Genomic DNA, 15610 nt, shown 5'->3' on the forward strand with positions numbered 1-15610 from the left:
AAGACCTATCCCACTCCTGGGAAAATACTTTCCTCACCTGGGGCTCTGGTCTCCGCTGCTTTGCTCAGACTCTGGATCACCTGTTTTTTAGATTTTCGAGCTGGTGGTTAGGGACGAGGGTTATTGGGGGGGGAGGAGGGGGCAGAAAGAGAATGGGCCGCATCCAAGTGCTTAGCCGCCCTTGGCACCTGAGGTGAACCTGACCATGAGATTGCTCCCCAGAGAGCCTGCCCGTCAGCCTGGACCTTCCTGTCCCCCCAACCCCCTGGGTGGGGCCTCACCCAGCACTGGCAAGTTGTGAAGGCTGAGCAGAGCAGGGAGTGAGCAGGAGTGCTCGAGGGAGGGAAGGAGGCAGGAGGAAGGAAACAACCCCATTGTCATCCCCCAAATTACTGGCTGGGATGGCAGGGGAGGAGGCGGAAAGCCGACATTGTTTACTTAATTAAAAGTAAACAACAATTTGCGCTGCCAGCCTCCCATTAGCTGTGTGCCGAGCCCCAGAGCTGGGGACTCGGCTTTCGCTCCCGCCGAGCCTGGCTCCTATCACAACACCCCCAGCCTGGGCTCCCCAGGGCCCTGCACCCTTCCCTGGTTCTGTCCTTCTCAGGCTGAGCGGAGGAAACAAGCTAAAACCAGAAGTGTCTCAGCATCCTCTGGGGTGGGATAAGAGTCGCTTGGCAGGTCAGCGTGGGGTGAGAGACCCCTGCGTGTGTACATGGTTAGGCCTGGTTGTGGTCTAGCAGGGCAGGGCGGGGGGGTGGGGCACCACCTGTCAGTTTAGCCAGATGTTGGCTCACTGGGGAAGGTGGCCTCCCTCCTTCTCTCCCTACCTGAGTCTCCAGTCTTCACTACCTGGAGGCTTGGGCCTCTCTGCCCCACCTCCCACTTTTTTCCTTTTCCCTTTTAGCAGCTTATAAACATCCTTCTCCCATCTTTTTGGCTCTGCTCCCAGAAGGGGGCTGTTCGAGGCTCCAGGAGGGCTTAGGGAGAGAAGCGAGCGAGCTCCCTGGGCCCGGGGAGAAGGGCTGCTGGAACTAAGTCTCCCCTCCCCCCATCCCTGCCAGGACAGCCACAGGTGACCCCGGGAACAGGGGAGGCGAGTTGGCCTCTGCTACGGCTGAGCTGGGGACACCCAGCTCCAGCATTTCTGGAGCCCCCAAGCAGGAGGGGTGGTAGGATGCTGAGAGGGTGGTGCATTGATTTCCTTCCACCTACCTCCAGGGACTGAGCAGGGTAGCGTATCTTTCCAGGGGTCTGTCCCCAGGCAAGTCCCCACCTCTCCTGTGGACTCTGCTGCCCCCCCCCCCCCCACTCCAGCGATACAGAGGTCAGGCTTCAGGTCTGGTTCAGGGCATGACTTTGGCTTCTGACTTTGACCATGACAGCTCTCCCTTCCTCTGTGGAGGTGGGGGCAAGTCACTTCCTAGCTCCGTGCTGCTTATCAGACCATTGCTGAGCTGGAGTTGCCCTCAGACTCCTCTGGCCAGATGGGTAAGGTGGGGAGAATATTTCAGAAAAAAAAGAGCCAGACCTGAGACACTTGGGAAGTCAAGCCACTGGGATGTAAGCCCAAAGGGGGAGAGGTAGGGCAAGGCCCTGGTAGTAAATACGAGAGTCTCAGTTTTCATCTTGTGCCCCAGAGTGGCGGGTCCCACCAGGCTGATTCTTCCCCGAGGCGACATTCGCCAATGGCGGGGACACTTCTGGTTGTCACTCCTTGAGGGGGTGTGATGCTACTGGCATCTAGTGGGTGGAGGCCAGAGATGCTCAAATCTTGCCCCACCACAGGGAATGGGCCATGGGGTGGGGTTTTTGAGAACCCTGGAGTTTGGCCCTCCGGCAAGATTTAGATACCCACCCTCTCCTGGAGCCATCCTGCCCCACCCACCCCTCTCCTCCCCCGACATTTGCATCCTTTTTGTCTTCCTCTGCCCCCATCAGGATTCACACATCCACATGCTCCCAGCTCCCGGATTCACACACATCAGGACTTTCACAGGCACTCACACACACACAGAAAAATCTGGGAAGTCTGTCCCGCGCTTAATTGAATTAAAGGACTGGGGTTTGGCAGGACATCGTGTATCTGAGCTGCAGCTTCTCGCAGCCGTTTCAGCTCCGGACAGGATGGTCCAGGCTCCCTGCGATTCCAGCTGCTGCTGTTCCTCTCCCCTCTCCTTCCCCCACTTTTCAAGCCAGGGGCCTGGGAGGGGCCAGGTCAGCGACACCCTACTTACTCCTCTTCTCTCCGCTCCCTGCCTTGCGTTCAGATACTGCTGGCAGGGGGTCGGGCCTCCTGAAAAGCAGGTACCCCCTAGCATGAGGCCAGGGGACTGGAGCAGACCCGTCCAGTCCAGTCCCTCGTTCCAGGTCTCCTGCTGCCCCATGCCAGGGTCCGGAGCTACAGGGTGTCACTGGTTGGAAATGGGACGCACTTCTTGGCCCGTTGTATAGCCATCCAGCTCTGTCTGCCAGGCCTGAGGGCTCCGGGGAGCCCGCACGCCCGGCCTCCCTAATGGGCAGAGCGGGATTGCCAGCAGAGGGCACACAGTGCTGGGGTGGGGTGGGAGGACTACCGTGCCTCAGGTCCTTTCCCCAACCTGAGCCCATGGGGTGGGGTAGGGCATAGGGTGTGCAAGGCGAAGGGGATGCTTTTCTACGTCTCTTCCCTCCCACTGCTGCCAGGCTCCCTCTGTAAGCCTGTGCTTTGGCAGGCTGTGGAGGTGGGCCTGTTCTCAGCCTCCCTTTACAACCCCACTCTGGCCCCTTCTTGGGAAACAAGGAGTGACCTCAGTCCCTGTCTGTCATCTGAGGATGACTCCAGCACCAGAACCCAGCCCTCACTTTGAGGAAGCCCTGCAGGAGCCTTGTCTATAGCCCAGAGCCCAAGGGTATTAGAAAGGTCCCATGTCTAGAATAGGTACAGGGGACGCCCTGGGCCTCACTGTGGGCGGGAGGGGTGTAGTCAGCCAGCCTGTGCCTCCTGGGGCTCCATCTTCTAGCATGTGCCACCCTCCCTGGCCATGCTTTTGTGGGGGGGCCTGCTGCATGCAGATCTGCCCTCCCCCCAAAACCCCACAGCTCAAGAGCAGCCTGGGCAAACTGCTAATGGCCGGTAGTGCAGGCGTCCAGAAGGCCCATTGGAGGATCCAGCCCAGCCCAGCCCCACACGTGTGACCCTAGGTACTTGGACAAGGCAGGGGGTACGGAGCAGGGCTCCCCCCACTACCCCCCACTGCTAGGCTGCTCCACTGGCTGACAGGAGGAGTGGGAGAAGGATTGGGGGGTCAGGGAAGCCGCCAGACCCAGTCCGGAGCCCTGAGCAGCGATCTGCACTGCCCAGGGTCAGGGGGGTGGGGGGAGCGGGCCTCACCTCGGCTAACCTCCCTGCCGAACAAAGGGGCCTTTCTCCACACCCGCCTGGGAGGGTGTGCCTGCCCGACGGCTGCCGCCACTGCAGAGAGCGCTGTTGTTTTTTTCTTCCTCTTCTTCTTCTTCTTCTTCTTCTTGACTTTTCTCCATTTCTCTCCCTCTTTTTGGTGCCTGATCTCTGACTTTTAGTCTCCATTTTTAACTTTTTGAGAGGCGGGGGCGGGGGGGGGGGGGAGGCGGAAATCTTCCTCTTCAAGCGTTTATCAAGTACAAGCGTGTATCAAGTACAGGGGCAGGTCTGTGCTGCCCAAAGGTGGGGGCGTCGTGGGAGTGTTGGGAACAGTCCTAGGGTCACGCGGCCGCAGACTCGCCCACATCCAGAGCAGCCCCGCTCCGGGGGAAGGCAGGTAGGGACCGAGCGGCGCGCTGGCGCCGTGCAGGGTGGGCCCGGGCTCGCTGGTTTACCCCCACAGCCATGCACCTGGCAGCTCCCCCCTTCCCGCTCCTCCTCGCTCGCCCATTCCCCGGCCCCCTTCCATCCGGCCCCCGCACCGCAAGCTGTTCCTAATCAATGAGAACGGGAAGCTCGGCCCTCACATTACATCACGGGATGTGCTTGGCAGCGGCAACGGCGGCAACGGGAGCCGCTGCCTCGGGCAGCACAGCCCTGGGTTCGAGCGGCCTAGGTCTGGCCGGGTCCTCCTTCCTGCCCGGGCCTCGTGGGTGTTGCAGAGGGAACCCGGGCCCCTGAAGCCTCCCGCGGGCGGCGCGCGGGTTCGCCGCCCCCGCCCCCGCCCCCGGCCGGGTCCCTGGCGCTGCCGGCGGAGGGCAGCTAGTGTTAACTCGCTGCGCCACCTAGCTACGGCGTCCGGGAATGCAGCGCGCCGCTCCCCCGGGGTGCGGCCCCTGGGCCCAGCTGCCCCGCTCTCCGGAAAGCCCCATCCGGCCCTTCAGGGCATTGTCAGTGGAGAACTCGGCACCTGCCAACCTGGAGGGTCGATATCTAGCAGCCCGGACCATCCCAGCCCTGTGACTCTGCGTAGCTGCCCTTTGACAGGTGGCCAGCCTCGGTACTGTGTGCAGGTCCAAGCTTCTGGGAGATGCCCCTCAAGCTGCTGTTGAGGATCACAGCAAAGCTGAGACACAGGGCCCTGGAAGCTGACCTCCTTGCCCCATCTATGCTGTCTTTATGTGTGCCTCACGCTTTATAGAGTATAAAACCATCGGGTCTTCTCTGTAAAAATCCCTACTCACAGCTCACTGTGCCGTCCAAGGCAAGCCTGGCATGGGTTGGACCGGGAGGGAAAGGAGGCCTGGGAGACCACCGGGTGCCCCATAACAGCAGGTCTAGGATTTGGATTCCAGGCCCGGGGCTCGTTCTGGCACCCAGAGCCGTCTCATCCCCTCAGGAGGCCACCTGCCTACCCACTTATTCAACCCAGCCTGGGCTTTCAGGGCTGTAAGTTGGAGATTTTGAGTCAGAGGCCCAGATTCTTCACGTCTTATCTGGACAGCTCTGGACGGTGGCTGCCTGAAGGCGGCTGGGGCTGGGGAGTGGGGAGCAGAGCAAGCTGGCGAGAGCGTCTCCCTGCCCTGCCCTCCACAGGGAGACACTGCATCCTTCCTCTGGTTAGTCCAGCCCTCGGGCGCGGGGGTCTGTGTGGCCAGGCCTGCACTCCGGGCCCAACTGGGCTTTGCAGGAGAATTAGTGCTACTGGGGTTTCCACGTCAATTCCTCGGGTATTGAGCGTCAAGGACGGACCTGCAGGAAAAAATGTTCTCGGGACGCAGAAAGTGCCAAACACCTGGTGCTTCTGTCCCCCGGGTGGTCAGTGTAGCCACAGTTGGAAGAAGGATCTAGAAGGATCTGTTTAGAGTCTTGTCAACCGCTCCCAACTGCACGTCCAGGTGTGGTGGATATAGTCGTGAACAAAACACTGATAGGCCTTGACCCCAAGGGGATGATGGTCTGGTGGGGTGCTCCCAGGCAGGAACCCTTGGACCTGGGAGGCCTGGTGGCCAAGTCCTTAGGGCTCTTGAGCCCTCCAAAGCCAGAGTTTTCCACTCTTCCAGCCCTGGCCCAGCCAGAGGCTCCCAGTGTGGATGGGATTTGAAGGAAGGGCTACTTGGCCTCCAGCCTCCAGGCAGCAGTCCTCCACTTAGACCTTTGATTGTGGCACAGGTTTGTGTTTGTTGCCCTTCCGTGAACCCAAGTCTGTCTTCCCGCAGAAGGCAAGCCCTTGGTAAAGAGGCTCCTTTAGCCTGAATGTCAGGTGCTGCCCCTTAGGGGGCTGAGGAAATTAGAGTGCCTGAGGGTAGGAGGCAGGTGGCCTCGGCTGGCTGTCGGCTGTCGCTTAGGTGGGTTCTCCTTCCCAGGCCCCCGGGATTCTCCTTAGGGAAGGGGGGGGCAGGTGGGGTAAGACCGTGCTCATGGCCACGACGGGAGTGGTAGCATGGAGCCCAAGGAGGCCAGGGAGCCCTCATGTTGCCCCATCCTTGCCGTCTCCTGGCCAGTCTGTCCGTCTTTCCATAGGTAAGGAAGCTCCATGTGTGGGAGGCTTCCCCTGCCCAGGGCCGAGGGTACCTTTCCTCTCTGTGGGGACTCACTTCTGCCACCTTCTTTTCCTGGTCAGTTGCTCCTTTTTTCTGCCCCTTCTTCTCATTCTTTGCTTCCCCTCCCTTCCCCAGCACATTGCAAGGGTGTGTGGGTAGAGGCTCCTTGGCCTGGGGGCTCTCCAGGCCCTCACCCTGATGAGTGCCCTCGGCAGCCAACGGCTGGCTGCAGCACAACTGTGCTTAGGAAGCCACTCCTGAGTATTTTCAGGAAAGTTTTCTCCCCTTCTGTGTTTTTGTTTTGTTTTTTTTTTAAAGGAGTCATTTCCTCCTTTCCTTTCTCTTTCTCTCTCTGCTTTCTTCCCTCTTTCCTCCCTCTTGGAACCTTCTCCTTCTCTGATTTCTTTCTATGGCAGCCTTGTTTTGAACCACTTTGCTTTGGTTCTGATGTGCTGTCTTGGCCTCTTTCTCTTTTAGTTTTCATGTTGTCTTCTTGTCATTCTCTTGCTCGGGGGCTCAATGATTCCTTCCCTCCTTTCCCCAAACTCCCACTTGTGCCAGATGTGTCCCTCCAGAGCTTCTGCGCCCCCCCCCCCCCCACTTCTCATCCCTGGTTGGCATTAGCGCCCAGAGGACTCTGTGCCTTAACAAATAATTAGACCAAGGACAAGTGTATTTGGGGGATGGGGGGAGGGTGATGCCTGACCCTGGGAGGTGGGGACACTATTAATAGTCCTAAGAGCAGCTGGAGGTGGGGGCAGTTGTCTGGCCAGGCCTGGGCAGTTTACAGGGCCAGAAAGGGCAACGCTGGAAATAGAGCGGGTGGGGGTGGGGGAGCAGCTCCGCGTGCCCCTAGCCTGGATGGGGGGACACCCTCCACAGGGCCCATCTTTTCTTGGTGTGCTGGGCCCACTGTCAGTTTCTGTCTGTCAGGCTGAGGAGGGGACAGAAGCTTTAGGGGCTGGGGGCCACTCTTCTGGACCCCACTATTACATGACTCCTGGCCCCAGGCCCTCTTGGAAATGTTGGCTCGAGCTGCTGGTTGAGCCGTGGCACCAGCCGGCGCTCCCAGGAGAGGCAGCTGGGCACCCGTTGGGGCAGCACCTATGCTTCTGGTGTCCTCAGCTCTCTATACCCTTACCGCTGGGCTAGCATAGGCAGGGCCTAGGGCCCAGCGTCCTCAGAATCCGGGGCACAAGCATTTTCTCCCCCTTCCCTGTTGCCCTTACGCATCCCCCGGGTAAGGGGATTTCCAGTGTGGTGGCCATCCAGAGACCCATTTACCGTGACCACTGACTTTGGGGAGGGACACGCCTGTAGAAAGCATCCCGCTCTTTCATTTCCAGACAAACCTCTCTGCGCCTCTTTGCAGATCGTCATGGGCCAGGCCCTGAGGGAGCCCCTCAGCTTACTGGCTCTGTTCTCTGGGGCAAGACACCGAAAAATAGTAATCTAGGGCATGCTCAGGGTGTCATAAAGAGTATGCACGCCTGAGGGCAGGGAGCTGAGGGCCAGCCACACTCCCCCACGAAGCAGCCTGTGAGCAGAGTGGGAGAAGGAGGAGCAGTTTCAGCTCATGGAGGTGAAGCACCTTTTACCTGTTTTCTCATTTTCCTCGCCCAGGAACCCTGGGTGGTGGGTAGCACCTGCATTTAACAGAGGAAGAAACAGCTCAGAACTTGGCCAAGGTCACTGCGCTGGTAGATTCTAGAGCATGGATGTGAACTCGAGAGGAATTTCCACTGTCGCTGGTTATCCACCTCTATCCCCCTCTGCCCTCCCTGTGCTGGGGTGAGGCCCCCCCCCCCCCTTAGAGCAGACACGGGGTCCAGACCAAGGACATCTCCCCTGGATAGGCCAAGGGCAGGCTCTGGGCAAAGGTGGGCCAGGGCCCGGGGTGGGGGTGCTCCCACCTCCTGCCTCCCTCCTCCCTCCTCCCCAAAGACCCCTTCCTTTGGCTTCTTCAGTAGTGGCCACTTCACCCCCAATCCCTGTCTGACAGGAATTCTGATCTGATGGGATTTGCTGGCCCCTGGGCACCTCTGGAACACCCCAGATGGTGTTACTGCAAGGCACGGGGTCGGCTTGTTCAGAGAGAGCCACGGAGCACTGACGTCTGAGGTCTTGCAGGTCGGTGCTGAGTCCCCTGCAAAGGGGGGACCCGGGAGGAGCCCGTGGGTCCGCCCGCATCCCCCAGGGCTGCCTGCCGGGCTGGGCGTGGAGAGGCCCCCGACTCGCAGATGGACCTGGCCTTTGCCCCTCCATCCACCTGCTGGGTGTTGTGCTCTGCACCAAGGTGTATCCTTCCTCCTGTCTCCTTTATGGGCCGCTGTCTGTCCTCTCATGGGAATAAGCAGTCGGGCACCCAGTTCCCTTGGGCTTCAGTGACCGGGTCGCGTCTCTAGTTCTCCCTGGGCTGGGGGCAATGCCAAGGAAGGTTCTCCCGTCGGGTGTGGGGCAGAGACGCTGAGCAGCTCACGCCAGGGGAGGACCACAGATGGCACTGGTGGAGGCAGGGTGGGTGGAGGTGGGAACGGTCGTGCTTGCCTCCAGGGCCAGGGCCTGCGACTGCAGTGTCCCATCCAGATGTTCCCTGCGGCCTGATCTGTTGTCCCTGCCCCATCCTCCCTTCATGGCCTTCTTGAGCTCAGGCCTCAGGGGCAGCCAGAGCAGGTCTAGCCTACGCAGGTGTGACTGGCACGCCACCTCCCTCCCCTGCACAGGTGACTCAGGTCAAAGGCTCAAGCCCCTTCAGATCCATGAGTAGAGGGGGAGTGAGGAAAGGAGAGAGGAAGGTAATGAGGGGGTGACGTGTGTGCCTATCCTGCCCCTGGCCACACCCCTGCCCAGATCTTCGGGGCTGTGCTTCCTGGTCATGCCCCTGTCCCCGCCACGTGGGGCTCTAGGGGTGACAGAAGAGGGATAAACCTCAGGATGGCTCCAGGGCCCGTGTGTAGGCATGAAGCTGGGGGTGGAGCACAGAGTGGAAAGAAGGAAGGAAAGATCCTAGAAGCCCCCTGGGCCGGGCCCAGGCCGAGCCCCTCCCCTCTTTGCCCTCTGGCTGCCCTGCCCTCTCAAGGACTTCCTCCGTCCCTGGGTCTCCTGTTTGCAGAGATGGGGAGAACCCCTCTGTGACCCGTCTCCCTAGCCCCCCATCCGTCCACTGCTCCCCTCCTCAGGGTGTCTCAGATTCTCAGACTTAGGTTTCAAGAGGCACAATAGTTACATTCTCCGGCTCTGATTGCCGCAGGCCAAGCCTCTGGCTCCCCTTGAGATTGGGTTTCCAGTGCCCTGGATGCTCCTCCGGAATCGCAGAAGAGGGGGAGCCAGGGAGGGGGAGGGGAGTGTCACACTGGGGAGGGCCAGGATCAGCTCCTGAATTGCATCGGCCCTTCAGAGGACCCCCAGAACAGCGCACGCTCCCGCCTGCTTCCCGAACCCCAGACCTGGAGAAAGCCCGGGGAGGGGCAAGCAAACTGCAAACTCCGGGGGTTGTCCTCGCTAGCCCCCAAAGGTCAGAGGTCCGGCCGAGCTAGAGGTGGCTTCCTGTCTGGCCCAGTGCTTAGCACTGAACATGCTGTGCCCAGTGGGACCACGGCTCTGCGTGCATCGTCTGCTCCTACCCCTTCGGGGCAGCAGGAAATCGCTGGCTGCGTGTCCAAGCGCGTGCGCGTTTGACTGCGCTTGCCTCAGTATACGCACGTTGTGGGTGTGGTTGAGCTGGGTCTTTCCGCCCCTCTTGGCCACCTAAGAACTCACTCTGTCAGTGATGTGCGTGGAGGCAGCCGGCCAGCAAGTTGCATGTGGCCCCTTTCGCGGAGAGAGTTTGTTTCGGGTGGGAGCTGAGGCAGAGCGTTCCCTGCAGCGAGCAGGAATTCGTCCTTCACCTAGCGGGAGCCGTAAATATCTCCCCGTCTGTGAGTGGAAATATCTATACATATATATATATAACATGCTGTCAACTGGGGTTCGGATGCAACACTGGGCTCTTCCTGGCTGCTGGAGCTTCCCCTCCAGAGCTCCAGTGAAGTGTCCCTTTTGGATACACACACACACACACACACACACAGAACCGGCAAGGTCAGGAGAGGAAAGAGAGCGGGAGAGAGGGAAAATGAAGGAGAAGGAAGGACAGAGAGGAGGTCGGAGCCAAGGCAGAGAAAAAGGAGATCAGAAATGGGATTCCAAAAGGAAAGGTGAAGAGCTCCATAAAGAAAGTAGTGGGGCTTCAAGGGCTGAGAAGGGCTGGTGGAGGGTTGAGAGAGGCAGTGCTGGAGGGGGAGCTTCGTGGCTGTTCCAGGGGATGTGAAGGGACCTAAGGAAGAGAGGGGTCCACACTGCCTGCCAACTGTTGGCCGAGCTTGGCCCAGGTCCGGGTATTTGCAGGAGGCCACAAGCCATTGATGCAGGGGGGTGACCGATGACAGGTGTGCAGACGAATGGGGAGTAGCCCCAGACCCAGGAGCCATGCTGAGACAAGAGTCCAGATCTGTCACCTGCCTCTGCATAATCCTCCCTTCTGGAAGCCTCCACAGCGGCCAGAGCCCTAAGGCACTACTGGCAGGTGGCCTCTCCCTCAAAGGTGTGGATCACACGAGAAGCCCAGGTTCCAAGCAGAGGGCAGTCAGCAGAGCATGCTCCTGTGGGTGACATGAGCTGGCGTGACCCTCGGCAGCATGAAGAATAAGCTGTGGGCTCTGAGATTCTCTCCGTCCCCAAACCTGGCCCCGGGCTCAGGGACCCTGATGCCTGCCTGCCCAGGGCGTGCATCCCAGGGCATCAGACACAGTGGCTGGACTGTTCCTAGGAGGCTATATTTGATAGGCCTCATGTGAGAAAGCTTCAAACCAGGGAAGGTGCTCTTTGGTCCCAGCGCCAGGAAAGAGGGGAAGGTTGAGCTGTGTCAAGGCCAAGAGCGGGTAGTGGTGCCCCCCCCCCCCCCCCCCCGGCTGCTGCGTCCCCTCTCCGGTCTCTAGGATGTGAAGGCAGCAGTTGTCTCTGAAGAGAGGGGTAGGCAGCGGGGTGAGGGTTGCTTTGCTGACCTTGGTCAGGGTGGCCCTGAACTGGAGGTGTGTACCTAGGGTCCCCACTGCTCTGGCAGCCAGGCTGAGGAGAGCCGAGGCCACAGAGGCTTCCAGGGGATGTGGCCCGGGAAGCCCGGGGAACCAGAGTAACAGCCTCTGGGGGCGGGCGGGGGGAGGGGGGCGTGGGCCGGGTGGTTGGGGGAGGGAGGATAAAAGATGGAGCTGGGCACCTGTCTGCCTTGTGCTAGCCAACACTGTCCCTGCCCCTCCACTGGCCCACAGGCCACCAGCTGGCCCATTATCCCTGGCGAGAAAGCAGACACTGGAGGGGGGCTCCCATGCAAACCCGCCCGGCAGGGACTGCCAGGGGAGAGCCACCCTGTTCTGGGTCGGGGGCGAGGGGAGAAGGGGGGGGGCAGCGGAGACAGGAGCCCCCGCCGCGCAGCAGTCAGGTCTCCTCCTGTGCTGTTGGCAGGGGGCAGTGCGTGGGGCCTGTGAACAGGAGATAAAGAGTTCAGGCAGAGGGTTTTTTCTCACTAACCGTGGATTTGTATGTTTGTTCAGCTGGTGGCTCTGATAAGCCCCATTCTGCCAGATAAAAGCTGAGCAGCCATGAGGCGGGGCGTGGGGAGGGGTGTCATAAAGGGACCTTCCTCCTGTCTGTCCTGAGGCCTGGGGTTATCCCCTCCCCCAGGGAGCCCAACAGGGAAGGGAGTCACGATGCTGGGTTGGCGTGCTCCCCGGTGGGCTAGGCTGATCCCAGAGGGTTGTCTAGAGCAAGCCCCGACCTCCAGGCGCGGCTCTCCAAAGAGCCCACAGAGGCCGGCCCAGCTGGCTCCCACTCCTGGGGCGGGAGGTGGGGGGGTTCTCCTTACCCTCCCTAGAAGCCTGTCCACCAGGGCCCGGTGGCCGGTTTGGGCCCCACGGCTGCTGTATGGGTTCCTGCCAGTCCCCTGCCCCCGTCCGTCCAGGGCGCACCCCTAAGCCCACTGGGTGGACGAGGGCCTGCCCCCCTCGTGTCCCTTACTGTCCTGCCAGGGCAGGGGTCCTAGTTGAGCCCCCGGGCCCGGGGATGGCCCATGGGGGCTCCGGCTGCCTTTGAGTAGCACGTGGCGTCCCCAGGGCCCCTGCCTCAACCCTCCCTTCTCCTTCTGCTGGGTGCTGGCCCCGAGGGTGAAGGGGGTGCCGCTGGAGCAGGACGGTGGGGCCCTGGCTGAAGCTGCCCCTGCTGCAGGGCTGCCTCCTGAGCCTCCGAGCCTGGGTCCAGATTTCCAGTGTTTCTGCCTTTTGTCCTGGAGCCGAGCTGAGCATGCCGGGGGCCGGCGGGGGTGGCATTGTGGGGACGCTGGCTGGGCCGCCAGCCGTAAGATGGCTGCCAAGGGCTAAAATGGCTGCCAGCAGCGCCTGGAGGCGCGTGGCAGCGGGCCTCGCCCGCGCTGGATCCTCGCTCCCGCTTGCTCCTTTACATCAAGCTAATAGTAATAACAGCAATAACGTTTCGGGGCAGTGTCCTGGTTCAGAAGGATTTCCTGCCTATCGCGCTCTCCTGGAGCCCCATTTGTCTCTGCCTTAGTCGCTGGCCCATCTCCATCTCTTTGTCGGGTTCTCTCTAGCCTTTCTGTCCTTGGGCTGGGTGTGCGCATGCGCGCAGCTTTCTGTCTCCACGTGGCCATTTTCAGGGGGCCCGGGACCGCACCCGTGGGGGGACTCCTCTGTCTCCCCCAGCTCCACCGACCCGGCCCCGGAAGGCCGGTGGGGAACGAGTTGGTCCCAGGATGGGTGGGGTCGGTAGCGGGCACCCCAGGGCAGCAGAGTATGTGCCCCTCAGTGGGCTCCACATGCTGGTCCCCTGGCTGTGCCCTTCCTGAGTTTTGAATGGAGGAGAGAGGAAGCAGGCTCAGGGTCCAGGGAGGGCCTAGCGTGGGGTGTCCACGACTTTAGCCCCTCAGCTGCTCCTTCCTGGACAAGCTGGGGGTGGAACCAGACCTAGGTAGCCGGGAAGAGGCCAAGGTGAGAGAAGGACGAAATTCATACCCACAAGGCACCGTGGCACAGAGAGGTTGCCCTCCTGGGAGCGTGGGGGGAGGTCCTGTGGATTCTCTCCAGAGCGGAGAGCACCACGGGCAAAGAGGCGGCCTGGGATAGGATTCGCCACCCCTCCGCACACCACAGGGGTGAGCACAAAGGGAACCGTGGAAGGCTGCACCCCAAACTGGAGGGGGGTGGGGCGAAGGACCGCCATTAGCACTTCCCTTGTGAACCTCTCTGGGTGTTTGATTTGTGACAAGATTTACTGTTCTTTTTTGGAATTAGAGAAAAAAAAAAAATTGAACAGGTAAAGAATCGGGGGGAGTGGGGCCTAAACCTGTCCTATAGGCAGCCTGTCCTTTCCCACTGGTCACCTTGAGGCAGGTGGCCGAGAACTTGGCCTGAGCCAAGGCTGGGCCTTCGCTCCCATAGGGATGCTGTTCTTACCAGCCCCTGTGGCCGTCACTCTCTATCCCTCCCGAGTGGCCGCAGGGCCCCCTGCTGCAATCTCTTGGGCCCACACCTTGCCCTTTGGGAACTTCCTCGCTGGTCACTCCCCAGTGTGAACAGCTTGGCTGTGAGGCCAGCGAGGGGTGGACTCTCCGGCCAGCAGGCTGACCTCGGGGCGGTGGTTGAGACCCAGGAGGCAGGGCCAGAGCTGGGCAAAGCCCCGGCCAATACCAGGGCACGGTTTTCTGATGCCACCCCCACGCCTGCCTTCCTCCTGCCCCACAACCTGCCCTGGCCCCCCTCTGCCACCCTCTCGCCAGCTGTCGTGCCTGGGCAGGCATTCTGGAGGTCCCCATTGTGCCCCTGGCACACAAAGCTTTGAGGACCTGGGGGGGGGGCGGGGGTGGGGGGGGCGGGGGTGGGGGGGGCTTTCCCAAGCTCAGCAAAATATTCACACACACACTCCACCCTGCCCCAGCCCTCTGTGAGCTCCCACCGCACAATGGGCCCTTGTCTCGGGGCTCCCTCTGAGCAGCTGTGGCACCGGGGCATGAGACAGCCCAGACAGGCTGGCACAGAGCGGGCGACAGCGTTAGGGCAAGCCTCCCCCCTCTGTGTTGCCAGGCACCGCCTGTAAGCATAAAGGTGAGGTGGGGGTGGTTCAGGCTGACAGGAATGGCTGTAATTAATAAAGTGAGAGAAGGACGGGGCTGCTCCTCTGGGGGCTTGGGCTGAGCGGAGGATGGGGGACCCTGGGGTTCGTCCCAGCTGTGCAGAGAGGCGGTCACTGGCTTCTTTCACGGGCACCCTCCTTGCCCTGGTTCTCAGCCACCGCTGCCCACTTGAGGGCGACTTCGCCCCCCCGGGGCGCACGGGGCAGTGTGCATGGGGGCAGTTCTGGTTGGCACACTGGGCTACTCGAATCTAGAATGTGGAGGCCAGGGCTCCTGCCAGACACACCCTGCGGTGCCCAGGATGCCCCGCCGCGGAGAATGGTCTGGCTCCACTGTCAGTAGCGTTTTCTTCCTCCTCTCTCCAGGTCTCCCCAGGCTGCGCCCCTCCGAGGAGAGGGTGCTGTGAAGGTGTTTGCAGGGCTGAAGGCGCAGCTCCTTGGCTGGCGTTGGTGGGGCGCCTCGATCCTGACCTCCTCTCCCCTTTGTGTCTCCCGCAGAATCCGGACAATCAGATAGTTCAAACCAGCAAGGAGATGCGGACATCAAACCACTGCCCAACGGTCAGTGCCCCTCCACAACTCCCGCTGGCCCACGCCTGGCCTCTTGGGCCTGCCCTGCCCCCCTCGCCCTCCTCTGCCCTCCTACACCCTGGCCAGCCTGGCCTCCTGTCTGCCCCCATTTCTTCCCCTCGACTCAGCTGTTCCTCAGCTGAACTTCAGCTGATGTCCAAGGGGGTGGGGGCTCCCCTGAAGCATGCTCGGTCCCCCGTGTGGACGTGAGGGCCTGAGGGCCAGCCTGTGTCTGGAACACGAGGCTTGGGAGGAAGCGAGTCACAGCAAGAGTGGGGAGAGCTTTGGGGAGACAGGCAGGTAGCCCCTCCGAGCCTTGCCTGACTCACTCACTTGTCCTTTCCACTCTTCAGGGCACTTAAGTTTCCAGGACTGTTTTGTGACTTCCGGGGTCTGGAATGTGACGGAGCTGGTGAGAGTATCACAGAGTAAGTGAGTTCTTTCTTCCAGCCGTGGCTGAGCTCAGCAGACCGGGGGTGTAAGGAGGGGGGATTCGGACCCCATGTGTCCCCCCCCCCCCCCCAGCTGGTGGGGTCCTAGTAGGGGGCAGACGGGATTTCCTGGGACCCTCTGCCCATTGGTACTGGGCTAGGTGGAGCAGAGGTGCCCTGAGAGCCCTATCTCTAATCTCCACTGTTTTGGAGGAAAACAAAATCATAACCAAGGGCTCTTCCCCAAAGACACCCCCCCACCCCAGCCAGGAGGAGGCTTCTGGGGAGCTGCTCGTGACAACAAAACAGGCCCCATTGAGCCTTCCACACCGTCCAAACCTCATCCCCTCCTCGCCTTTTCCCAGCTCCTGTTGCCACAGCATCAGGGCCCAACTTCTCACTGGCGGACCTGGAGAGTCCCAGCTACTACAACATAAACCAGGTGACCCTGGGGCGGCGGTCCATCACCTCCCCTCCTTCCACCAGGTGAGCCCAGGACCCTGGCCCTC

At 61.1% G+C, this 15610-nt stretch overlaps 1 protein-coding gene across 8 annotated transcripts in view; it reads left to right on the plus strand.

Moving 5' to 3' along the window:
• The window catches only part of NFIX (nuclear factor I X), a 96694-nt gene that overhangs the window by 60631 nt on the left and 20453 nt on the right, over positions 1-15610 (plus strand). For all 8 annotated transcript variants that reach the window (XM_081791773.1, XM_081791780.1, XM_081791779.1 and 5 more), the window contains exons 3-5: positions 14599-14661; positions 15024-15098; positions 15467-15587. In XM_081791773.1, coding sequence (XP_081647899.1) covers positions 14599-14661; positions 15024-15098; positions 15467-15587 — 259 coding nt within the window. The remainder of the gene's footprint in view (positions 1-14598; positions 14662-15023; positions 15099-15466; positions 15588-15610) is intronic.

Source organism: Panthera onca, chromosome A2 (assembly GCF_046562875.1).
Source record: "Panthera onca isolate mPanOnc1 chromosome A2, mPanOnc1 haplotype 2, whole genome shotgun sequence".
Lineage (NCBI taxonomy): Eukaryota > Metazoa > Chordata > Mammalia > Carnivora > Felidae > Panthera > Panthera onca.